At 42.9% G+C, this 26,899-nt stretch overlaps 1 protein-coding gene across 8 annotated transcripts in view; it reads left to right on the top strand.

The window, feature by feature from the left end:
• LOC106580407 (kinesin-like protein KIF2A) overlaps positions 1 to 26,899 on the top strand; it is a 37,197-nt gene that overhangs the window by 1,682 nt on the left and 8,616 nt on the right. For 5 of the 8 annotated variants that reach the window (XR_014381829.1, XM_082966345.1, XM_082966341.1 and 2 more), the window contains exons 5-22: positions 153 to 320; positions 699 to 1,945; positions 16,983 to 17,077; positions 17,703 to 17,825; positions 18,207 to 18,264; positions 18,393 to 18,506; positions 18,913 to 18,957; positions 19,950 to 20,050; positions 20,252 to 20,347; positions 20,447 to 20,501; positions 21,855 to 22,017; positions 22,237 to 22,327; positions 22,520 to 22,583; positions 22,694 to 22,785; positions 24,595 to 24,737; positions 24,886 to 25,090; positions 25,433 to 25,543; positions 25,981 to 26,048. Coding sequence is in view for 7 of the 8 variants with exons in the window: in XM_082966345.1 (XP_082822471.1) it covers positions 1,885 to 1,945; positions 16,983 to 17,077; positions 17,703 to 17,825; positions 18,207 to 18,264; positions 18,393 to 18,506; positions 18,913 to 18,957; positions 19,950 to 20,050; positions 20,252 to 20,347; positions 20,447 to 20,501; positions 21,855 to 22,017; positions 22,237 to 22,327; positions 22,520 to 22,583; positions 22,694 to 22,785; positions 24,595 to 24,737; positions 24,886 to 25,090; positions 25,433 to 25,543; positions 25,981 to 26,048 (1,685 nt within the window). In the remaining variant the exon portion in view is untranslated. Of the gene's footprint in view, positions 1 to 152; positions 321 to 698; positions 1,946 to 3,498; positions 3,661 to 16,982; positions 17,078 to 17,702; positions 17,826 to 18,206; positions 18,265 to 18,392; positions 18,507 to 18,912; positions 18,958 to 19,949; positions 20,051 to 20,251; positions 20,348 to 20,446; positions 20,502 to 21,854; positions 22,018 to 22,236; positions 22,328 to 22,519; positions 22,584 to 22,693; positions 22,786 to 24,594; positions 24,738 to 24,885; positions 25,091 to 25,432; positions 25,544 to 25,980; positions 26,049 to 26,899 lie in introns of all 8 variants that reach the window. The other 3 variants (XM_082966344.1, XM_082966340.1, XM_082966343.1) reach the window with 3 other exon arrangements.

The raw sequence follows: 26,899 nt of genomic DNA, 5'->3' as shown, positions 1-26,899 counted from the left end.
GTTAAAGTTGTTCTTAGTCGCTCTTAGACACACACACACACACACACACACAGATATTCATACTAGAACTTTCATAAAATATTCACTGTCTTTTAGAATAAGCTTTTATTCTCTTCGTTACAAGTTAAAACACTGCTTCTGTCTCCCTACAGACACAAGCATCAGGGTGCCAGTAGAAACCAGTAAGTCTAATATTCATGTTTTAATCAGATGTAAGATGTATTGAGTGATCACTGCTGCATGTTTTGCTGCAGAGATGAAGAGACTGAGATGAGCGCTCTGAACAACGGTACCAATCAGAATGGAGGTCCTGCCAATAGGTATAGTAGAGAACATTATTTTACTACCTGGGGTGCGTTCAGTATGACCGAACGGTGTGCAAGGCTGAATTCAATGGAAACTATACTGCACTTAACGACCAATTGAAGAACGTAGTGATTATGATGACCTAGAGGGCGATTACCGATTTCAAATGGTCACACCCATATTGATCAGGCCACAACACGCCACACCCACCCAACGGGAGCAAACGTTCACCAAAGGTTGTTGAAGATTGTGCACCGTTTTGGAGAAACGTGCTGTTTAGTACGCACCATCACGCAAGCGAACTGAACACATCCCAGGTAATAGTAATGATATGGTATTTTGCTACTCAACATTGATTTGCCATGTTAATGACATGTATCTTGTTCCTTTAGAGACAATAATGAAGAGGTGGCTGTGAACATGCTTGAGGGCCCCTGAGCCATCGCCAGCAATGAGGGCCCGTGGAGCTGTCTCTGGCAGCATGGTTAGCATAGAGACTATGCTACTGATTGTCCTGGCTCGTCTATGAAGTGTTTTTTTGGTTTTTGTTAATGTCAAAAATGTGGCACATGTTACATTTTTATTTCAAACACGCACTATCTGTTATGTAACATGTTGAAAACACAAATTTCAGTGTGGAACATAGATGGCATAAGACCCTGATTTTATTGATCAGTGAAAAGGGAATGCAAATTATTAAGGGAACTGCTTTGGGGCTTCACATTTTTTGCTTTTTTCCATCCTATGGCTTACTTGTTCAAATGAAAGAATGATGAACAATTGGGCTGTCATTCAATCAACCCTTATGTTAATTGCAGCAATTATATATGAATTATTCTACTTTTAATTGTAGACTTCAATATTTTGAGTGAACTTTGATTTGGTTTTCACATGCATTTCTTTATCCTCGCTAGCAGATTTGGAAAGTTTTATGTTGATAATTCACTTGGGGGGGAGAAACACTGGAAACACCTGAGCTACAGTAAAGAGAAGCAGTTACTTTTGAAAAAGTACCTGAAGAATTATATCTGAAATGGCATGTGCCTGAAACAACATGATTGCAAGAACAAATCACTCTAGACTGGGGTCAGATGAAAACAGAATGCCTGTGCGCTATCACGACAAGTACTTGTCATGCCAAACAAACACAGCAATGGAGTTGGTATTGGCAAGAACACATTGATCTAGGACCAGGCTATGTTATGTGCAGCAGTATGGATTGCGAAATTGTCTGTTTGACACTTCACAAAGCATTTATATTTTATTAACAGTTTGAGTATGTGCATGCATACACGTTCGGTCACTTCTTTCTGATCGTCACTAGTAAAAAACAACCGCCAATTTCTACAATTTATCGTCTTAAAATGTGATTTTAAACCTAACCCTAAAGGAATACCAAAAATATATTTTTTGTTTTCTATTTTTTACGATGTATCCAACTCTGACTTTGTGGCTGTGGTAACTATTGAAATCCCTTATTTCTCTCTGGCTGGCTGCTCCATGCATCCTCCGGTCAAAGTAGATTTATTTCAAGCACAAAAAGTCAACATCTTTCAGGATACTCTACACTAATGAAGAATGTTGGGTAGTTTTGGGAAAATCGTCGTCGGCGTGTACGTTGAAATAAAGCGAAGCGATGGTAAGTTACGCTCGTATGTCATTTCTCATGTCTCGATTGGTTTTTCCCTCGCTGGTGGTTGTTTTGAGAAGCTTTGTGTTACTGTGAACACACTTGAAGCCGAGTAGCAGTCCCAAAGTTGGGGAGGCTGTGCTAGCTAGCCAACTTGGCCTATGTAGCGTTAACTAGCTGACTTCCTAGACAACAAATGCATATTCTAACTGGCTAGTTAACAACCAGTTAAAATGGGTTCTTGGACTAACTAGTGAAGTTAGCCAGTTAAAGCAGCTAACGCTAGCTAGCTTCTTGACGCTTTACAGTAACTACAGTATACACAGCTCTGGTTACCACACTAGCTAGTTAACGTTAGTTTAGCAGCTAACAAACTAGCTAACCAAAGCCACCCGCTAGTTAAGTAACGTTAGGTTGTGAAAGGTACCGCGAAATACGTGTTCTGGTTAGTTAGTAAAGGTAAGCTACCAGGTGTCTGTTTGCTTCAGAACACTGAAGTGGCTAGGTAACTGGCTAACGATACTGGCTAGATAGAGGTTAACGTTAGCTAAAAGTATATTTAATAACATTTCTAGCTAGTTAACTAACTTTGATAATGTGTTTTTTTTTTTTATATATTTTTTGTGGGTGAGAAGGCTGGATGTTAAACGTATTGTCAAGTTAGCATTGTCATACTACGACTAGCTACATAAGTTACATAGGTCGTTTGGTGGGTATTATCAACGAGGGTTTTGAGATCTCCCAATAACGTTACAATATCTAGCTACTGTAGATAATTGTTGGGCGAGTAGTAGCTAGTTGACTGAACTTCACGGTGAAGGAAGTTGTGGAGTTCATCAGAAACTCCCTTCACTGTGGAGTTTGGTCAGCTAGGCAAGTACTGTAAGGTTACAGATGGTCTGAAACGGAGGCACTTAGCTAGCAATGTATGTTAGAGGTATAGCAGGCAGCTGTCAGTAAAAAGAACCATGACAACCAGCCTGATGGCCTCTTCTTTTTTTTTTCTTCTTTTTTTTTTTATAAATGTTTTTGTTATTTTTTAGGAGTACCACCATACACATTAACTAGCACTCACAGCTTTTATATTCAGATCAACTTGATCTGGTAGCTTTGCAGTGCACCCAATATGAGCTTGACTGATTTGTTATAAGGGAGAGGAAGGGGCTGCTTTTGCCATTTGCCCGTCTCTGGATACCTGCGTCAGCGCCATAGTCTGCTGTGCTGAGTCCAGGCAGCCAAACCGGGTAAACACTCCTAGGAGACAGATCCCTCCTGGGATGAGGTATAGTGCCGCAACAAAACCATCATATCCTTCTGATTACTATAAACTAGGGGTAAAGAGTTTTCTTTAAAAACATTTTTTTTGTGTGTGTAAATTGAGTTATGGATTACGTGGGTGTTTAATGTTTACTGGTGCATCATGTATGGGAAGTCGGTCCTATCTAGTGTCCGTAGGTAGTGCAAGCTGTCTGTCATCGTGGGTAGGGAGTGCTCTCTGGGGGGGGCGGTGGCTGGCGAAGCCCGATTCAACCTATTAACCACCACCCCCTCATCTGTTGCAGGCAGCTCTGGAATATACCAGGAGTACTCCTCCCTCAGTCTCTAGTCCTGCCATTAGCCAGGCATTGATGGGCTCTGCGATGAATGGAGGCATCACTCAACCACAGAATAGCCTACTGTGTGCCATGATAGCGGACTATCATAAGGACGTGAGGGGAAAAGTGGTAAAAGTATAGCAGTTAGATGAGGCTTTAATAAGCCTCTATCTATTACATTTTATCATCTCTTTTTTTTTTTATATATTTTTTATATCAGCTAATTTCACTTTTGACATTGTCATTTACACTACAGTCCAGTCTACTAGAACTTTAACTGAGCAGGGTGTATCTGGCACCAGCATTCCTTTTAATCCCAGCCAGGACAGGAAACACTTTTTGCCCTCTTTCAATGGCATAAGAGAGGCCTATTTAATCTTTAGTGTGGATTATCAACTGTATTGTACTAATTTCTGCATGAAATGATCCACATTCAGTGTCTTTCAAAGTAGATGCCATGGAGACATTTTGGACCAACTGACAGCAGTCCGTTAAGGGGTCAGTTAAAAGTAAGGAAGCAGCAGGTAGCTTAGTGGTTAAGAGTGTTGGGCCAGTAAACAAAATGTCGCTGGTTCGAATCCCAGCGCTAACTAAGCAAAATATTGGTGTGTGCCTTTGAGCAAGGCACTTAACCCTAATTGCTCCTTTAAGTCGCTCTAACTTGATGTGTTCAGTGTAACTGCCCCCGCTGAACATATGGGAGGTGTCAATTAGAGGTCAACTGATTAGGATTTTTCAACGCCGATACCGATTTTATTGGAGGACCAAAAAAAGCCAATGCTGATTATTTTATTTGTTTATTTTATATATATATATATATATATAATTATGAAACATGTACAATTTGGTTTAAATAATGCAAAAACATAGTGTTGGAGAAAAGCCAAAGTGCAATATGTGCCATGTTAAAAAGCTAAGGTTTAAGTTCCTTGTTCAGAACATGAGAACATATGAAAGCTGGTGGTTCCTTTTAACATGAGTCTTCAATATTCCCAGTTAAGAAGTTTTAGGTTGTAGTTATTATAGGAATTATTAGGACTATTTCTCTCTACCATTTTGTTTTCATATACCTTTGACTATTGGATGTTCTTATAGGCACTGTAGTATTGCCAGCCTAATCTTAGGAGTTGATAGGCTTGAAGTCATAAACGGCGCTGTGCTTCAAGCATTGCGAAGAGCTGCTGGCAAACGCAGGAAAGTGTTGTCTGAATGAATGCTTATGAGCCTGCTGCTGTGAAATACAGAACCGTTCTGTATTTTATCTAACGGGTGGCATCCATAAGTCTAAATATTGCTCTTACATTGCACAACCTTTCAATGTTATGTCATAATTATGTACAATTCTGGCAAATTAATTCCGGTCTTTGTTAGGAAGAAATGGTCTTCACACAGTTCGTAACGAGCTGCTACATATACCCTGACTCTGCTTGCACAGAACACAAGAGAAGTGACACAATTTCCCTAGTTAATATTGCCTGCTAACATGAATTTCTTTTAACTAAATATGCAGGTTTTAAAAATATATACTTGTGTATTGATTTTAAGGAACCCATTGATGTTTATGGTTAGGTACATTGGTGCAACGACAGTGCATTTTTTGCTAATGCATTTGTTAAATCAACACCCGTTTGTCGAAGTAGGCTGGGATTCAATGATAAATTAACAGGCACTGCATCGATTATATGCAACGCAGGACAAGCTAGATAAACTAGTAATATCATCAACCATGTGTAGTTAATTTTTTTTTAAATAATCAATCTTTACAAGGTAAGTTTAATGCTAGCTAGCAACTTACCTTGGCTCCTTGCTGCACTCGGGTAACAGGTGGTCAGCCTGCCACGCAGTCTCCTCGTGGAGTGCAATGTAATCGGCGTCCAAAAATGCAGATGACAGATTATTGGAAACTTGAAATCGGCCCTAATTAATTGGCCATGCTGACTTAATCGGTCGACCTCTAGTGTCAACACACCCACTCAGCCAGGTTTCAGCACCGAAGTGGGCCACCATGGTAAACAATGTCTACTCTTTAAGCCCACTTTAGATCATCTGCTTTGAGGCAGTTGGAGAGAAAGCAGGATTATTCTCTCCTGCAGCACTATAAAGTTGTGCCCATTGGGAATAGGGAAGGGGGGAAAGGGGATACCTAGTCAGTTGCACAACTGAATGCATTTGACCGAAATGCAACCCCTCAATCAGCGATGTGCCTTAATTGACGTCCACATCATCGGCGCCCAGGAGCAGTTGTTGTAGGGGGTTAACTTTCTTGCTCAAAAATGGAGGAGTCATGTTTGAGCTACCCTATATTGTACTGTATCATCATCATCTAATTGGATCAACAACTATGGATACATAAGTCCATAGACTATAATGTAACAGACTGGCCTCTCTGCATGCTTATTGTTGTGTGATGCAACCAGTCAGAGTTCGAGAGGTTTTCTTAGAGATGAGTGTATTTGACAGACCGGATGCTCCATTCACGGAAAACGTAGTGTTAGGCCATTTGTCATATTTAAACCTACAGTATTTGGGCTAATCTGTTACCCTATGATTGTTCCTCCTAGTCAGTGACAGGTTCTTTCTGACAGCTTCACCAAATCGGCTCCGCACGTGAAGGTTGATTTTTGTCTATCCCCACCAAATCAAATGTATCTATATAGCCCTTCTTACATCAGCTGATATCTCAAAGTGCTGTACAGAAACCCAGCCTAAAGCCCCAAACAGCAAGCAATGCAGGTGTAGAAGCACGGTGGCTAGGAAAAACTCCCTAGACAGGCCAAAACCTAGGAAGAAACCTAGAGAGGAACCAGGCTATGAGGGGTGGCCAGTCCTCTTCTGGCTGTGCCGGGTGGCGATTATAACAGAACATGGCCAAGATGTTGAAATGTTCATAAATGACCAGCATGGTCAAATAATAATAATCATAGTAGTTGTCGAGGGTGCAACAAGTCAGCAACTCAAGAGTAAGTGTCAGTTGGCTTTTTCATAGCTGATCATTGAGAGTATCTCTACCACTCCTGCTGTCTCTAGAGAGTTGAAAACAGCAGGTCTGGGACAGGTAGCACGTCCGGTGAACAGGTCAGGGTTCCATAGCCGCAGGCAGAACAGTTGAAACTGGAGCAGCAGCACGGCCAGGTGGACTGGGGACAGCAAGAAGTCATCATGCCAGGTAGTCCTGAGGCATGGTCCTAGGGCTCATGTCCTCCAAGAGAGAGAAATGAAAAAAAGAGAGAATTAGAGAGAGCATATTTAAATTCACACAGGACACCGGATAAGACGAGAAATACTCCAGATGTAACAGGCTGACCAGACGCTGACCAGACACTTTCATGACACGCAGGTTAAAATGCCAAAAACCAACTGTGAACCAACTATATTAATTTGGGGTCAGGTCGAAACACGCAAAATTCATGGACATTTACCTAGCTTGTTGTTGCTAACTAATTTGTCCTGGGAAGAAAACATTTTATTTTACTTTGAATGCAGATCATTTTTTTGTTGTTGGATCTTTCTAGAATTTTGACCCATTTTGTGTCATACAAAATCGTGTGTTCTCTACTCTGACAATTAATCCACAGATAAAAGGGGAAACTTAGTTTTAAGTTTTTTCTTTGGATTAATCTAGGGCTGTCCCCAACCCCCAAAAAATCTTTGTTGACCAAGAGTCGTCTGTTATTTTGAGAAATCGATTGGTCAAAATGTTTTTAAAAGGGTATTTTTACACATGTAGAAACATCCTGTGTTTTAGTCAAATCAACTATATTCACTGAGCTTGTCTGATGCTTTACTGTTTGATTAAATAATTAAGATACACAAATGACTAGAGGGAGTCCGACCAGCAATTGATTTGATTGTGCCTGGCCAGGCTGACTTGCTACGCTGTCTTAAAAAAATAAGACAGGGAGTGACTGTGACAAGCACCGGTTGTCTTTCTTCACCATGGTGTTTATTGCTCTGTCCGTGTTGCTGAAGCTGCAACATAATTACAGCCATTTCTGACTGAAGAGTTCTGTTACCGAAATCCCTAATTTTTAGGAAAAACATTCCCTCAACCCTTACTGTCTTTACGTGACATCTATGCATCGCATGCACGTGACCAATAGGGTCTGACCTACACTGTATAGCATATAATCACGTCAATAAATTGGTTATAATAAACTCTGAACACCGTAACACCGAAATGGGTGCAGGCTACTGGTTGCTCATGAGGTAAAGGGGAAGTCCGATGTGTGGAATTCATTCGACTAGTTGTGGAAAATACTGGAGATCAAGAAAAATAAGTAGCAAGCTCTGCATGCATATTATGTGTGCCAAACAGGTGCTGTTATATTACAATATAAGTTTTCTGACTGTTTGGAACAACGCTAACTTTTATAAGCGTACCAGAGAGTCTGTTGTAATGTTTTTTTTGCTAAGCCTTTATAGCAAAGACTGAAAACAGTCGCATTCATTCGTGAATGCAATTTCTGAAATGGAACGGTTTATTTATTGTTTAAGCTAATTATTCAAGGCTCACTTTATTTTAAAACAAAAATGCTTGATTGCATTTCAAATCATGAATGACTTCGTATGCTGTGTGATGACGTGAACGAATAAATGACTGATACAGTAACCTATGAGTATTGAAATATAGGCCTAAGCAAGTTACCGTATTAAGACTCAACAGGATGCGCTCTTAGGTCTACAGCTCAATGGTGGTTATACAAGGCTGCTGTACTAAGCCTACTAATGATAATCACATTATTATTATAATGATGATCATCATAATAGTAATAATAAGAGATCAAGAAAAAGGAGCATTATTAGTATTTTTTTATTTTTAGGGCAATTTGGAACAGTGTAAATGACACTAAATAAATGTTAAATAATACCAGAGGCTTTTTTTTTTTTACAAAAAAAAAAAGTGTAAAGCCTTTTACAGTAAAGCAAAGATTAAAAACTGCCTCATCCAGAGGCGGCGCTCCTAGTGGCCGGGGACTTTAATGCAGGGAAACTTAATTTCTACCAGCATTTTACATGTGCAACCAGAGAAAGAAAACTAGACCACCTTTTGCTATACACACAGAGATGCGTACAAAGCTCTCCCTCACCCTCCATTTGGCAAATCTGACCATAATTCTATGCTTCTTATTCCTACTTAGCAGAAAAAACTAAAGCAGGAAGCACCAGTTACTCGGTCAATAATAAGTGGTCAGAAGACGGAGATGCTAAGCTACAGGACTGTTTTGCTAGCACAGACTGGAATATGTTCCGGGATTCTTCCAATGGCATTGAGGAGTACCCCACATCAGTCACTGGCTTCATCAATAAGTGCATTGATGACGTCGTCCCCATAGTGACCGTACGTACATACCAGAAGCCATGGATAACAGGCAACATCCACACTGGGTTAAAGGGTAGAGCTGTCGCATTCAAGGAGCGTGACTCTGACCCTCCGGGACTCTAACTGCTAGCAGTTGATGTTACTCTTCAATAACACAGACCCCAAAGAAAATCAGGGGACAAAAATGGGTTTATTCAAAGAGGACAAATCATGCGGGGAGGTAGATGTTTATTCTCCCCTGTCCTCAGTGATTCTCTCCACAGAACAAAGGGACGGGATGTTCTTTATAACCCAGCCCTAGCCTGTGGTTGACCAATTAGAATTCCTTGCAATAAAACTGGGCCAATGGCCAAATATCAAGTATCCTGTTTCAGGTTCAATGTATAAACAATTTGGACCAATGAGAACTTGCTATGAGTCCCAGACTGAAATTCCTCCCTTGTCTCTGACCCATTGATCATTAACCTGTTAGGGCTAGGGGGCAGTATTGACACGGCTGGATAAAAAACGTACCCGATTTAATCTGGTTACTACTCCTGCCCAGTAACTAGAATATGCATATAATTATTGGCTTTGGTTAGAACACACTTCAAATTTTCTTAAACTTTTTGAATGGTGTCTGTGAGTATAACAGAACTCAAATGGCAGGTCAAAACCTGAGAAGATTCTGTACAGGAAGTACCCTGTCTGACCATTTCTTGGCCTTCTTTGCCATCTCTATCCATTACAAAGGATCTCTGCTGTTACGTGACACTTCCTACGGCTGCCATAGGCTCTCAGAAGGCGGCAAAAAGCTGAATCGTGGCTTTGCAGGCTCTGGCTGAAACAAAGTAGCGCGTTTGGGTAGTGGCTGGTTACAGTACTGTGAGACTCAGGCTCGTGCCCGCTTCGACCGAAAGCTTTGTTTTCTTTCCTCTGTTCACCTAAACGGAGATTCCCGGTCGGAATATTATCGCTTTTTTACGAGAAAAATTGCATAAAAATTGATTTTAAACAGCGGTTGACATGCTTCGAAGTACGGTAATGGAATATTTAGATTTTTTTTGTCACGAATTGCGCCATGCTCGTAACCCTGATTTACCATTTCGGATAGTGTCTGGAACGCACAAACAAAACGCCGCTATTTGGATATAACGATGGATTATTTTGGACCAAACCAAAATTTGTTATTGAAGTAGCAGTCCTGGGAGTGCATTCTGACGAAGACAACAAAGGTAATCAAACTTTTGTAATAGTAAATCTGACTTTGGTCAGGGCTAAACTTGGTGGGTGTCTAAATGGCTAGCCGTGATGGCTGGGCTATCTACTGAGAATATTGCAAAATGTGCTTTCACCGAAAAGCTATTTTAAAATCGGACACCTCGATTGCACAAAGGAGTTCTGTATCTATAATTCTTAAAATAATTGTTATGCTTTTTGTGAACGTTTATCGTGAGTAATTTAGTAAATTGTTAGTAAATTCCCCGGAAGTTTGCGGGGGGTATGCTAGTTCTGAACGTCACATGCTAATGTAAAAAGCTGGTTTTTGATATAAATATGAACTTGATTGAAAAAAACATGCATGTATTGTATAACAATGTCCTAGGTGTGTCATCTGATGAAGATCATCAAAGGTTAGTGCTGCATTTAGCTGTCTTCTGGGTTTTTGTGACATTATATGCTAGCTTGAAAAATGGGTGTCTGATTATTTCTGGCTGGGTACTCTGCTGACATAATCTAATGTTTTGCTTTCGTTGTAAAGCCTTTTTGAAATCGGACAGTGTGGTTAGATTAACCTCTGTGTGCAAGGCGGGACGAATTCGTCCCACCTACGCAACAGCCAGTTGAATCCCGTGGCGCGATTTTCAAATACCTTGAAATGCTATTACTTCAATTTCTCAAACATATGACTATTTTACAGCATTTTAAAGACAAGACTCTCGTTAATCTAACCACACTGTCCTCACGTCTGGAGGAAACCAAGCATCGCTCATCACCTGGCCAAAACCATCCCTACGGTGAAGCATGGTGGTGGCAGCATCATGCTGTGGGGATGTTTTTCAGTGGCAGGGACTGGGACTAGTCAGGATCCAGGGGAAGATGAACAGAAGAAAGTGCAGAACTCCTTGAATTATAACATGCTCCAGCGTGTTCAGGACCTCAGACTGGGGCAATGGTTCACCTTCCAACAGGACAACGACACTAAGCACACAGCCAAGACAACACATGAGTGGCTTCTGGACAAGTCTCTGAATGTCCTTGATTGGCCCAGCCAGAGCCCATACTTGTACCCGATCGAACATCTCTGGAGAGTCCTGAAAATATCTGTGCAACGACGCTCCCCATCCAACCTGACAGAGCTTGATAGGATCCGTGTGCCAAGCTTGTAATGTAATACCCAAGAAGACTCAAGGCTGTAATCGCTGCATGAGGCGCTTCAACCAAGTACTATGTAAAGGGTCTGAATACTTATGTAAATGTGATATTTCAGTTTATTTTTTATACATTTGCAAACATTTTGAAAAACATGTTTTTGCTTTGTCATTATGGGATATTGTGTGTAGATGGAGGAGGAGGGTGGTGGGGGGTGAAACTATGTAATCCCTTTTTAGAATAAGGCTGTAATGTAACAACATTTGGAAAAAGTGAAGTGGTCTGAATTCGAAGTTGACCGATTATGATTTTTCAACCCCGATACCGATTTATTGGAGGACCAAAAAAGGCCAATACCGATTAATCGGACAATTTTTATATATATATTTGTAATAATGACAATTACAACAATGCTGAATGAACACTTATTAAGTTATAATACATGAATAAAATCAATTTAGTCTCAAATAAATAAAGAAACGTTTAAATAATGCAAAAACAAAGTGTTAGTGACACTGTCAGTGATTTTATTTAGAATTCAAGGCACACTTAACCAGCATGGCTACCACAGCATTCAGCAGCAATGCTCCATCCCTCCATCTGGTTTGCACTTAGTCCCACTATCATTTGTTTTTCAACAGGACAATGACCCAACACCTCCAGGCTGTGTAAGGGCTATTTTACCAAGAAGGAGAGCGATGGCGTGATGCATCATTTACCCAGCCTCATCCCAATTGAGATGGTTTGAGATGAGTTGGACCGCAAAGTGAAGGAAAAGCAGCTAACAAGTGCTCAGCATATCTGGGAACTCCTTCAAGACTGTTGGAAAAGCAGTCTAGGTGAAGCTGGTTGAGATAATGCCAAGTGTGTGCAAAGCTGTCATCAAGGCAAAGGGTGGCTACTTTTTCTTTAAGGTTACTACATGATTCAAAATCAAATAAAATGTAACTTTATTTGTCTCAGTCGCTGAAGACAATGGGTGAGACCCTACCGTGAAATGCTTACTTACAAGCCCTTAACCAGCAGTGCAGTTCAATTAAGAGTTAAGAAAATATTTACCAAATTAACTCAAGTAAAAAAATAACAAAAAGTAAGACATACCAAATATACAGGGGGTTCCGGTAACTTGGGTCAAATGTTTAGGGTAGCCTTCCACAAGCTTCCCACAATAAGTTGGGTGAATGTTGGCCCATTCCTCCTGACAGAGCTGGTGTAACTGAGTCAGGTTTGTAGTCCTCCTTGCTTGCACACGCTTTTTCAGTTCTGCCCACAAATGTTCTATGGGATTGAGGTCAGGGCTTTGTGATGGCCACTCTAATACCTTGACTTTGTTGTCCTTAAGCCATTGTACCACAACTTTGCAAGTATGCTTGGGGTCATTGTCCCTTTGGAGGACCCATTTGCGACCAAGCTTTAACTTCCTGACTGATATCTTCAGAAGTTGCTTCAATATATCCACTTCATTTTCCTGCCTCATGATGCCATCTATTTTGTGAAGTGCACCAGTCCCTCCTGCAGCAAAGCACCCCTACAACATGATGCTGCCACCCCCGTGCTTCACGGTTGGGATGGTGTTCTTCGGGCTTGCAAGCCTCCCCAGGATCCAGGGGATGGTCGATGGTCGTTATGGCCAAACAGTTCTATTTTTGTTTCATCAGATCAGAGGACATTTCTCCAGAAAAGTACGATCTTTGTCCCCATGTGCAGTTGCAAACCGTGGTCTGGCTTTTTTATGGCAGTTTTGGAGCAGTGGCTTCTTCCTTGCTGAGCGGCCTTTCAGGTTATGTCGATTATAGGACTCGTTTTACTGTGGATATAGATACTTTTGTACCGGTTTCCTCCAGCACCTTCACAAGGTCCTTTGCTATTGTTCTGGGATTGATTTGTACTTTTCGCACCAAAGTACGTTCATCTCTAGGAGACGGAACGCGTCTCCTTCCTGGGCGGTATGACGACTGTGTGCTTCCATGGTGTTTATACTTGCGTACTATTGTTTGTACAGATGAACGTGGTACCTTCAGGCATTTGGAAATTGCTCCCAAGGATGAGCCAGACTTGTGGAGGTCTACAATTTTTTTTCTGAGGTCTTGGCTGATTTCTTTTGATTTTCCCATGATGTCAAGCAAAGAGGTACCGAGTTTGAAGGTAGGCCTTGAAATGCATCCACCGGTACACCTCCAACTGACTCAAATGATATCGCTTAGCCTATCAGAAGCTTCTAAAGCCATGACATCGTTTTCTGGAGTTTTCCAAGCTGTTTAAAGGCAGTCAACTTAGTGTATGTAAACTTCTGACCCACTGGAATTGTGATACATTGAATTATATGTGAAGTAATCGGTCTAAACAATTGTTGGAAAAATGACTTGTGTCATGCACAAAGTAGATGTCCTAACCGACTTGCCAAAACTATAGTTTGTTAACAAGAAATTTGTGGAGTGGTTGAAAAACGAGTTTTAATGACTCCAACCTAAGTGTATGTAAACTTCAGACTTCAACAACAGGTATTTCTGACTCGGTCAGGGAGAGGTTGAAAATGTCAGTGAAGACACTTGCCAGTTGGTCTTTTGTACACGTCCTGGTAATCCGTCTGGCCCCGTGGCCTTGTGAATGTTGACCTGTCTTGCTTACATCGGCTACGGAGAGTGTTGTCACACTTTCGTCCGTAACAGATTGTGCACTCATGCATGCTTCTGTGTTGCTTGCCTCGAAGCGAGCATAAAAGGGGTTTAGCTCTTCTGGTAGGCTCACATCACTGTGCAGCTGGGTTTCCCTTTGTAGTCCATAATCGTTTTCAAGCCCTGCCACATCCGACGAGCGCCAGAGCCGGTATAGTAGGATTCAATCTGAATCCTGTATTGACGCTTTGCCTGTTTGATGGTTCGTCTGAGGGAATAGGGGGATTTCTTAGCATCCGGATTAGTGTCCTGCTCCTTGAAAGTGGCAGCTCTAGCCTTTAGCTCGATGCGGATGTTGCCTGTAATCTATGGCTTCTGGTTGGAATATGTACATACGGTCACTGTGGGGACGACGTCATCAATGCACTTATTGATGAAGCCAGTGACTGATGTGTTGTACTCCTCTATGCCATTGGATGAATCCCGGAACATATTCCAGTCTGTGCTAGAAAAACAGTCCCTTTTAGCGTATTGTGGGAGTAACTGGTACTTCCTGCCTTAGTTTTGGCTTGTAAGCAGTAATCAGGAGGATTATGGTCAGATTTGCCAAATGGAGGGCGAGGGAGAGCTTTGTATGCGTCTCTGTGTGTGGAGTAAAGGTGGTCTAGAGTGTTTTTGTTTTTTCATTTATTATTATTTAAATAGACGAACAATATAGATGAGAACTCTCTTGGTAGATATTGTGGTCTACAGTTTATCATAAGGTACTCTACCTCAGGCAAGCAATACCTCGAGACTTCTTTAATATTAGACATGACTCACCAGCTGTTATTGACAAATGGACACAGACCCCCACCCCTCATCTTACCAGACGTTGCTTCTCTGTCCTGCCGACGCATGGAAAATCCCGCCAGCTCAATATTATCCGTGTCGTCATTCAGCTACGACTCTGTTTTTAATGTCCTGTTGGTAGGATAATCTTGATATATTATTTCAACGTTTTGATGTCTTCTATTATTCTACAATGTAGAAAATAGTAAAAAAGAAAAACCCTTGATTGAGTAGGTGTGTCCAAACTTTTGACTGGTACTGTATGCACAAACTCTAACGAACTGCTTCAGCTGGGAAGCATGCGGATGCTTTTAGTCACCTTAGGTTAGTATTTTAGAACGAATGGCTAGAGTATGGCACTGCACTGCAGTCAGTGCACACGGACAGGGTACCATTCACCTGTCAGTTACTATTCACGTTTACAGATGAGCTGGATGCATGTGTTGTGTAAGTTTCTCTACACACAGAATACACAATACAGATTCTGTTGGCATGTAGTGCTGTTTGAGGAGTGTGTGGGTAAAGCTGCTGAGATAGTGTGGTGATTGGTTGGTCTGTACAAGGAAGTTCCTGGAGGACCGGGGCATTCTCCATTCTTAGTTATTCAATTGCATCAGGTCTTGCAAGCCTGAGTGCCAGTCTGTTCAGTATCATGTCAACTCCTTTTTACTCATTGTCAATGGTTGGCATGTTCTCCCCGCAAGCCAGCTTATATCCACTATTAGTCTGGTGAATGTGCGCTTCTTTTTACTGTAACTAGTGCTGGCTGTTGCCCTTGCTCCCTCCACAATGGCAAGCGGTTACTTTTCCTGAGTTACGTCTGTGTGTCCTTATCTAATCCTCCTGAACACACTGGGCTCTGTCACCTCCCATGTGTCCCTGTTCTTAAGTAGTGCTGTCTATCTGCTATTGCGTGTCTACAGTCACCTGCTGTTGCCAGGGTAGCTTGCAACTAACCTGCGGATCCAAGATGGGATTTAACTGCCAGCTTGGCGCTGGTCCAGCCCTACCGTAAAGATCTCTGAGACACAGCTCTCAGAATCACACACACACAGTCTCTATGCAGCAAGTTCTATTTCATCAAGTTGTATTTCTTCAGGTCAGTGTAGTAGTGCATAGGCTCACTAAGACACACACATCAGTTGGTGTGTCCCTCTTGACCAGAAGCAGGGTTTTCTAGAGCAGATCTGCCAAAGAGGAGAGAGAAAGACATCATGGTGGAGTGACATGCATATGGACTCATGACACAGGCATCTGACCGCATGTTCCACATTTCACTTGCCACCTCTGTCAGTGCTGATGTAAGCTATTTTTTACATCACTGTCTGACACTATTACTATCTGAGATCTTCACAATAAAAGTCAGCCAAAGGGATTCTTATTCTGCTACTGAGACATTTAAGCTGGCTTTCACTGCTGTGCGCTGTAGAACTCAGCAGAGAACACTAAAAGCATCCATAGAGCTCTCTGCTCTAAATAATGAATGCTGGGAACATGTCCCCCCCCTCTGCTTTCCCCCTGACAGTCAGCAGCCAGGGGATGTAATGTGTCATAGACCAGGGTTAGGCACAGGAAGTAGCTGGTAATTATGGAGCAGGCTCAGCTCAGGCTGTCTGTGAAGTGTGTATTTAGACCAGCAGTAGATGGGAGGGAGGACAGGGAAAGGGTAACTCCATTTATATTGACTACATGCTTCCTAACTTGTATGACATGGCTTTATGTCTCAGTTGGTAGAGCATGGTGATTGCACCGCCAGGGTTGTGGGTTTGATTCCCAGGGCCACCCATATTTAAAATGTATGCATGTATGACAGTAACTTGCTTTGGATAAAAGCGTCTGTTAAATGGCATGTCTGTGGCTGAAGTTTAGATAGACCACCTCTCTTGTCTTCACACACTTCTGTTGAGTAACGTCCTGGAGGAGCTAGTTTGGGATGTTTTAAGGACAATTATTTTCTAATGTTCTATACTGTGTTGTCAGGCTGGCATAGCCGTACGGTTTCAGAGAGCATGTTGAAGTGTGTGTGCTGCAGGTATCTGGGCATTTCTCCAGTTGGGTAGCTACTAGTAACTACAGTCTTCCCTGCTGACTGATTCCCTGGGGAAAGTCCTCCCACTCCTGCCCTTACAATAAAGATGTCTCATGCAGTCAGTCATCCCTAATGGCTGTAGTGCACTGTGAGTAGTGTAGGCCAGAGTTAGGACAGTACTGTGCAACAATTTTAAGTAATTAACAAATTTGTTACCTTTCAGAGAACTCCCCTTTAGTCTTCCAACTTCTCTGTGCTGTGGGTGATTGTCAAATAATGAACAACCACACGTGCTTTGTTACAGGACGAATACACCAAGCCATGGTCACGTCGTTGAATGAAGACAACGAGAGCGTCACCGTGGAGTGGATAGAAAATGGAGACACCAAAGGGAAAGAGGTAAACAAGCCTAGCTAGTAGCTTAGCACGAACAGCCAGCGTCCGCTCAGCTCTTAGGCATTGAGCCCTATGAATAATGCATCTGAAGACATTCTACAGTTTTGGAGATTACACAATCCTTCTGCATGTTCTACAGTTCTGCCAAACATCACACTCTGTCCTGAATATACATGAGTTTAGAGAGCTTTACAGCAGTCATATTTCCTGAGCTTTGCTGTTGAATACAGATGTTGTCCTACTGCTCTCTGCTCCTCTGAGCTACACGGATATACCTCTCTGCTCTCCATATACTAACATATAAGGTACATATTAACTGAGTATATTTGCACCTCATCTCTTCTGCATATTGATGTGTAGAGTATATTGTGTTAGATCTCCTGTTGAATATTGACTTGAAAAGTATGGCTCGAAGGACCATTTAAAAAGGGTACCAATTGGTTGTGGCCTCTGTTAGAAGGTGTGGTAATGATGACTAGTAGGAGATAGATGTACAGTCAACACATTTATTGCCACACCACACACAGACACACACAAGAAGGGCGAAGAGAAGGGACTAGTGGAATTGTTCAGGAGCAACTCTATGGGTTAGGTACAATTACAGTGACACACTCTTCTCTCTGTCCAGATTGACTTGGAGAGTATATTTGCACTAAACCCAGATGTGGCCCCAGCAGAGGAGATCGCCCCCAGCCCAGAGACCCCGCCCCCACCAACGCCCACCTCTGTGAAGGTCAACAAGATCACCAAGGTGAGCGCTTCATGCGACGGAATTTAGTTTTGTTATGGACTGCTAGTATAACCACCGCAGGGTGAAGTCTGCCTGTGTAGTGCATAGATATAGAACCTGATATATTGCCTATGGTGCAGTGTGTGGCCTCAGAGGCCCACTGCTGGAGTGGCAAAACAAAACACAGAACAGATGCGAACAAAGGAAGCTCCAGTAATCTGATTCTCAGTAATTGTCCATTTTTATAACCCTTATTTTGCAGTCATGGGAGTGAGAAGTGTTGTGTTCTAGTGATCTGCTGGGTAAAATCATTTCGTAAACCATGATTACGGTTTAATAGTCATGGCTTCAATTATTTTTGTCAATGCATTTATCTTATCTCCGTCTTTTTGTGTTCTTTAGCAGAACCGGCGAACAATAGCGCCCGCTAAGAATGGCACTCCGTCCAGGGATAACAGAGGTTTGTGTGTGTACTTGTTTTTGATCATTGACAGTTGAACATTGTCTTGAAATGTTCATGGGTACCATGTTGCTTAATTCACTTGAAACAGGCCCTCTCGATAACTCTCTGTGTTGTGTGTTCCACAGTGGTGTCGACCCGGGCCAGACCAGCTCCACCCCAGCAGCTAGAGCCTTCTCCTCCTCCCGCTCAGCAGCCAGCCCAGCCCACTCAGGCCCAGACAGCCCAACAGTTAGCCAACGGTAGGAACATCACGGCAGGGTAGCCTAGTGGTTAGAGCGATGGACTAGTAACCGAAAGGTTGCAAGTTCAAATCCCCGAGCTGACAAGGTACAAATCTGTCATTCTGCCCCTGAACAGGCAGTTAACAGACTGTTCCTAGGCCGTCATTGAAAATAAGAATTTGTTCTTAATAACTGACTTGCCTAGTTAAATAAAGGTAAAAAATAATTCTATGTAGGAGTTTCATTTTGACATATTTCTCATTCCGAGAAATCTGAATGTTCTGTCATTTTCACCCTCCTAAGCAAGCCCCGGAAATATTATTTGTTATTCCATTTCATGTTGTGTATTTGTTACGATAACATTTGACCAATACACTTGATGTTCCTGATTTTCTATGTTTTGTCGATCACATGTTTGTCACAGAAGCGTCATTGCATCAGCTAAGCAGAAAGGAGTTTGGACAGCTTTGTATGTATCAACTCTCCCAACCACCCCAATGCTTAATGTTATCTTAGAGCCCTGTCGCTTTCCTTTGGAGAACCTTTAGTTTGTGATTATTACTCACCCAAAGGCTTCCGCTATATTCAAAGCAGTGATGGGGGCTCCCCCCACCAGTGGAATCAGAGACATCCTCGTAGCTCTCTCTCTATTTCTCTCTTTCTTCCTGCCGGCCAGCCTGGCTCTGGTTCTGACCTGGCCCTGCCTTCCCAGATTACTGCAGATGATTAATCCCCGCTCTCTGCTCTGAATGACGAGCCTGCAGGCCTTCAGATGGGGCTGTATGCTGGAGGAAGGGTTACTGTGCTGCTCAGCTGGATATCTTGGGGTCTGGTGGAATCAGAAATGGGCTACTGACACTCACTTTATACTCTCCTCTCTCTTATAATCAGATTTTCAAATGATGAATTGGGTTTCTAAATGGTACTAACTGTAATGTGATGCAGGATTTATGTAACTTTTGAGGAACCTAGACTGAGAAGTCCCCTATGTACTCATATCTTTGCTTTCCCAGTCAGCATTTGACTGTTGTTGGATCAGTGGTTGGTCAGTCAAGAGCCTTATAGTAGTGTATTGTAATAGTATTGTAATAGTATTGTAATAGTATTGTAATAGTATTGTAATAGTATTGTAATAGTATTGTAATAGTATTGTAATAGTATTGTAATAGTAGTGTATTGTAATAGTAGTGTAATAGGAATTGTAGTGTAATAGGAATAGAAGGGTTACCAGGGTAAGGTTTGTGCCAGCTGCTGTAGCCTGCCCTCAGGCCTGTATAAAGTTGCTGTCCCCCTGGATGCTAGCTAGGCCCAGTCCCCAGCCAGCCACCACTCTGTCTGGATGACCCTATAGTTGGGGAACACCAGCAGAGGAAGAGATCCCTTTCAGAAATGTTGAGTGTGCATGTTCTGTGAAAGGCAGCGTTTGTGACTTCCTCTTCCTTTGCCGGGGTTTCCTGGCAGCGAGGAGGAAGTCCAACTGTGTGAAGGAAGTGGAGAAACTGCAGGAGAAGAGAGAGAGACGACGGATACAGCAACAGGAGCTGAGGGAGAAGAAGGCACAGGTACAGGGGCACCCTCCTCCTTCCATCCTCTTCTCTAATATCTGGGCTTTTAAAATGAGGATAAAATAAGATAATTGACTCACATATTTAATTGACTCACTATAGCCATGTTAGGCATTGAACACGTTTTCTTTAGTGACAATAACTTGCTAATTGAATTCAAGTATAAATTGAACAGTGACCTATCATATCTGTTCTCAGGAGGTGGACACCACTGTCCCTAACTATGAGATCCTGTATATGATCAGAGACTTCCGTGCCAGTCTGGACTACCGGCCGCTGTCCACCACAGATCTGGTGAGTACAGACAATACCCTGCTCTCTCTCCCTCTCCCTGCTCTCTCTCCCTCTGTCCCAATACAATGGCCTGATCAATGTGTGTTTTTATTTTGTCAGATTGAAGAGCACAGAATATGTGTTTGTGTGAGGAAACGTCCACTCAACAAGAAAGGTAAGGAGGACATCCAACAGAGCCTTTAATCATAATGAGGAACCAGTCATGAGTTTACCTACTATGAGCTTTTGCATGGTCATAATCAGTCATGTTCAGGTATTTTCTTATGGCCTGCAATCAGGGAAACTACACTACATGACCAAAAGTATGTTGACACCTGCTTGTCTGAACATCTCATTCCAATATCATGGGCTTTCATATGGAGTTGGTCCCCCCCTTCATTGCTATAACAGCCTCCACTCTTCAGGGAAGGCTTTTCACTAGATGTTGGAACATTACTGCGGGGACTTGCTTGCATTCAGCCACAAGAGCATTAGTAAGGTCGGGCACTGATGTTGGGCGATTAGGCCTGGCTCGCAGTTGACGTTCCAATTCATCCCAAAGGTGTTCGATGGAGTTGAGGTCAGGGCTCTGTCCAGGCCAGTCAAGTTCTTCCACACCGATCTCGACAAACTATTTCTGTATGGGCCTCGCTTTGTGCACAGGGGCATTGTCATGCTGAAACAGGAAAGGGCCTTCCCCAAACTGTTGCCACAAAGTTGGAAGCACAGAATCATGTAGAATGTCATTGTACGCTGTAGCATTAACATTTCCCTTCACCTCAGCTAAGGAGCCTAGCTCGATCCATGAAAAACTGCCCCAGACCATTATTCCTCCTCCACCAAACTTTAGTTTGCACTATGCATTCGGGTAGGTAGCATTCTCCTGGCATCCGCCAAACCCATATTCATCCGTCAGACTGCCAGATGGTGATTCATCACTCCAGAGAACGCGTTTCCACTGCTCCAGAGTCCAATGTCGGCGAGCTTTACACCACTCTAGCCAATGCTTGGCATTGCGCATGTTAGGTTTGTCGGCCATGGAAACCCATTTCATGAAGCTGTCGACGAACAGTTCTTGTGCTGACGTTGCTTCCAGAGACAGTTTGGAACTTGGTAGTGAGTGTTGCAACCGAGGACAGACTATATTTTTACGCACTTCAGCACTCGGCGGTCCTGTTCTGTGAGCTTGTGTGTTCTTCCAATTTGCGGCTGAGCCGTTGTTGCTCCTAGACGTTCAACTTCTCAAGAACAGCACTTACAGTTGACCGGAGCAGCTCTAGCAGGGCAGACATTTGACAAACTTGTTGGAAAGGTGGCGTCCTATGACGGTGCAACGTTGAACGTCACTGAACTCTTCAGTAAGGCCAATGCTTGTTTATGGAGATTGCATGGCTGTGTGCTCAATTTTATTCACCTGTCAGCAACGGGTGAAGCTGAAGTCGCTAATTTGAAGGGGTGTCCACATACTTTTGTGTATATAGTGTATCTTCTCTGTATACTTTCGTTAACATGGCTGTGTGTGTTCCAGAGTTGACTATAAGGGACCTGGATGTGATCACCATCCCCAGTAAGGATGTGGTGATGGTCCATGAGCCCAAGCAGAAGGTGGACCTGACACGCTACCTGGAGAACCAGACCTTCCGCTTCGACTACGCCTTTGATGACAGCACCACTAATGAAATGGTTTACAGGTCAGACAGACAGCAGTCGGTTGTTGCAGTGAAACATCTGTTTTGTTTGACTTGTCAGCTGTATGTTTTTACTGGAATTCAATCCAGGAGGACTGCTTGCATTGGATTTGTGTGTGTAGAATGTATTTTGATGGTGTGTGTGTGTGTGTGTGTGTGTGTGTGTGTGTGTGTGTGTGTGTGCGCACACACACTGACTGGATTTGTGTGTTTCCACTACAGGTTTACTGCCAGGCCCCTGGTGGAGACCATCTTTGAGAGGGGCATGGCCACGTGCTTCGCCTATGGACAGACTGGTAGTGGCAAAACACATGTGAGTCGCACACGCACACACCAGCCTCCTCATCCTCTTCTGCTGATGCATGTCAGTTATTAAACACCAACTTAACAATAACATTACATCAGCGACATCAAGGTTCAATGTGTACAAGCGTTGTTGCATTTTCATTTCTGTTTATGTTTCACCCACAATCAGAACTGTGAATATTGCCGTCTTTTGTTTCAGACTATGGGTGGAGATTTTTCTGGAAAGAACCAGGATTGTTCTAAAGGGATTTATGCATTAGCTGGTAAGTGATTCTCAGTGGATACTTAGTATTGTTGTTGGTGCTGTAATGCTCAGAACCAATTACAATTGTAAAACTTTCTCTTAGTCTCTTTCCCCTTTGTCCTCATGCAGCTCGGGATGTGTTTGTCATGTTGAAGAAACCCTGCTACAAGAAGTTAGATCTTCAGGTGTACGCAACCTTCTTTGAAATCTACAGTGGAAAGGCAAGTGATTAATGACTCGTTTGTACAGCATCAACTTGTGGTTTTGGTTGTAGGCAATGTTCCTTCTAAGCTGCGCGCGTGAGTGGCTATACATCAAATGTATTTATATAGCCCTTCTTACATCAGCTGATATCTCAAAGTGCTGTACAGAAACCCAGCCTAAAACCCCAAACAGCAAGCAATGCAGGTGTAGAAGCACGGTGGCTAGGAAAAACTCCCTAGAAAGGCCAAAACCTAGGAAGAAACCTAGAGAGGAACCAGGCTATGAGGGGTGGCCAGTCCTCTTCTGGCTGTGCCGGGTGGAGATTATAACAGAACATGGCCAAGATGTTCAAATGTTCATAAATGACCAGCAGGGTCAAATAATAATAATCACAGTTGTCGAGGGTGCAACAGGTCAGCACCTCAAGAGTAAGTGTCAGTTGGCTTTTCATAGCCGATCATTGAGAGTATCTCTACCGCTCCTGCTGTCTCTAGAGAGTTGAAAACAGCAGGTCTGGGACAGGTAGCACGCATCTCCTCCAGGACTGCCCCGCAGAAGACGCAAGAGATTGAGTTTCACTATCAACGTTTTTCTCTAATGTGATCGAATCAACATTATCAGCCCCATTTCAATGCAACAAACCGAAACATACTTTGCAAGATTGAGTCTTTAATTAAAGGGTCCGTGTTGCATATAAGCTAATGGGCAGAGTGTAGCCTACATTGTCTAATTCTCTTTATAAACTGGGTGGTTCGAGCTCTGAATGCTGATTGGCTGAAAGCCGTGGTATTTCAGCCCGTATACCATGGGTATGACAAAAAATGTATTTATGCTGCTCTAATTATGTTGTTATCCAGTTTATAATAGCAATAAGGCACCTCGGGGGTTTGTGATATATGGCCAATATACCACAGCTAAGGGCTGTGTCCTAGCACTCTGCGATGCGTCGTGCTTAAGAACAGCCCTTAGCCGTGGTATATTGGCCATATACCACACCCCCTCGGGCCTTATTGCTTGGTAATAATAATATATTTGATTTTGTAATGTGGTTTATTTAAGCAATAAGGCACGAGGGCTGTTCTTGTGCACGACGCAACGCGGAGTGCCTGGACACAGCCCTTATATTGGCCATATATCACAAACCCCCGAGGTGCCTTATTGCTATTATAAACTGGTTACCAATATATTTAGAGCAGTAAAAATAAATGTTTTGTCATACCCATGGTATACGATTCTGATATACCACAGCTGTCAGCCAATGAGCATTCAGGGCTCGAACCACACAGTTTATATTGCATCATATAACACATTACAATGCAATTTACAATTACCTATTTGGTCCATGATGTTAAAAAAATGTTTTTTTTTAAAGTCTCATGGAATTTAGACCTATCATAAAAATCAAAAGCTATTTCCATGTGAAAATGTTAAAGGATTTTCTCTATTGGTTTCATTGGTAGACCACTCTGATAGGCCTACATTATGCTCAAATAGACACTACACTATTGACTACTGTCTAAAACTGTAAGGGTACAGCCTCAGTGTTCACTGTAAACGTGTGCCGGAAGTTGCACAGAATTCTCACAACGTTCAAGTTTCTGCTTCCAAGACCTCAATTGGTCAGTGCCCCAAAATAATGGAGGGAACTTGGTTGTAAGTGTTTAACCCGGACTGTAAGGGGAAGCGGTGAATTGCTCCCGTGGGTGATAATGTTGACAGACTGGTTTTTAGTTGTGGTCCTATATGTGTTGGACCTGACTGTGTTTAACCTGACTGCGTGTGTGGTTGTATAGGTTTTTGACCTGATTGTTGTGTGTGTCTTCTAGGTGTTTGACCTGCTGAATGGTAAGGCTAAGCTCCGGGTGCTGGAGGATGGGAAGCAGCAGGTGCAGGTGGTGGGGTTGCATGAGAGAGATGTCAAATGCACAGAGGACGTCCTCAAACTCATAGAAGTGGGCAACAGCTGCAGGTAAGGCAACGGAGTGGAAGGTATTTGTAGCAACATCCCACAGTTTCCCTAACTAATGACATAAACGCTGATCTTTAAAACGTTATTGTGCATTACATTTAAATGCTCCCCTTCCTGCTTTTTCTCCCTCTCTGTTCCTCTCTCTCAGAACGTCAGGGCAGACCTCGGCCAACGCCCACTCGTCCCGTAGCCACGCCGTGTTCCAGATCATTCTGAGGAGGAAGGGGAAGATGCATGGCAAGTTCTCCCTGATTGACCTGGCGGGGAACGAGAGGGGGGCCGACACATCCAGCGCTGACCGCCAGACACGCCTGGAGGGAGCTGAGATCAACAAGAGCCTTCTGGCACTAAAGGTCAGAGGGGAGAGGTCAGAGGGCAGCTGCAGAGCATTCTGACAGGGACACTCGGTAGAACGTCAGCAGATGTTTAGTCTGAGAGTTCAAGTAAAAGTTTATTAATCTTAGAGGGATTTACAGGATTTAACATGAATTCAGCTCTGATAGTGTGCTGTCTGAGATACGTTTTCCTTCAGATGAACAGAGCTAGCAGTCTTAGTTGAACATAACGTAATCTTATAGAAATGGTCAACTGTATTTTTCCTGTCCCATCTCTCAGAATGTATATCAGTCAGCCAGTCAGACTTCGCAGCAGGCAGACAAACTGTAGCTCATTGTATCTCTCTTTAACTCTACCAGGAGTGCATCAGGGCGCTGGGACGGAACAAACCACACACTCCATTCAGGGCCAGCAAGCTCACACAGGTCCTCCGAGACTCCTTCATAGGGGAGAACTCCCGCACATGCATGGTGAGTTCATCATTAGTCACTGCTAGTGGGATTGGTAATTGGTGAATTCTTTCCTCACTGGCATAGGGTTCAGTCATCTCTGATTTTATTAAAAATTACTATTTTTAAGACACCTGGCCCATGGTCTAGGCCAGTGGTCACCAAGGTATTCCTTGTCGTTCGCCAAACATTTCTCTTAGAAAAACAACGACAAAGCCTTGTTTCTATTTTTATTTATTTGTATCGCGCCGTTGGCTGGGTAGGCGAAGTGTTCCCATTTCATGTTTCTTGACTCAGAAAGGTTGCTGACCACTGGTCTAGGCCTATACCGACCCTGCAGGGGACCCTGTAGCTTTTAAGTAAACACATTTTCTGCAAAGGACAAGCCACCTTACTTGGTCTTTGTACTGGCCTTACCTTACCTCCACTGAGTTTCTCCTCACCTCTGTCCTATCCAGATAGCCACCATCTCTCCTGGCATGACATCCTGTGAGAACACCCTCAACACGCTACGCTACGCTAACAGGTGGGCACACATGTTACAGCTGGCCATGGGAAACTGTGTCTCCTACAATTGTGCTTTCCATCTGTGATCAGCAGAGAAGTGTCTGAGAAAAGGAATATAGGAACCTCTTCTTTGACCACGCTCCCTTTAGGTTTCTATGGACCTTGAGCTCTTCACTGTGCTCGTTCACACAGCATTTTTGTGCTTAGAAATGGGTAGATGATGGCTAGATGATGCTATTTAGTCAGCCACCAATTGTGCAAGTTCTCCCACTTAAAAAGATGAGAGAGGCCTGTAATTTTCATCATAGGTACACGTCAACTATGACAGACAAAATCAGAAAAACAAATCCAGAAAATCACATTGTAGGATTTTTAATGAATTTATTTGCAAATTATGGTGGAAAATAAGTATTTGGTCACCTACAAACAAGCAAGATTTCTGGGTCTCACAGACCTGTAACTTCTTCTTTAAGAGGCTCCTCTGTCCTCCACTCGTTACCTGTATTAATGGCACCTGTTTGAACTTGTTATCAGTATAAAAGACACCTGTCCACAACCTCAAACAGTCACACTCCAAACTCCACTATGGCCAAGACCAAAGAGCTGTCAAAGGACACCAGAAACAAAATTGTAGACCTGCACCAGGCTGGGAAGACTGAATCTGCAATAGGTAAGCAGCTTGGTTTGAAGAAATCAACTGTGGGAGCAGATAATCTCCCTCGATCTGGGGCTCCACGCAAGATCTCACCCCGTGGGGTCAAAATGATCACAAGAACGGTGAGCAAAAATCCCAGAACCACACGGGGGGACCTAGTGAATGACCTGCAGAGAGCTGGGACCAAAGTAACAAAGTCTACCGTCAGTAACACA

Source organism: Salmo salar, chromosome 20 (genome assembly GCF_965601325.2).
Source record: "Salmo salar chromosome 20, fSalSal1, whole genome shotgun sequence".
Lineage (NCBI taxonomy): Eukaryota > Metazoa > Chordata > Actinopteri > Salmoniformes > Salmonidae > Salmo > Salmo salar.
This window is presented reverse-complemented; position numbering and strand designations above follow the sequence as displayed.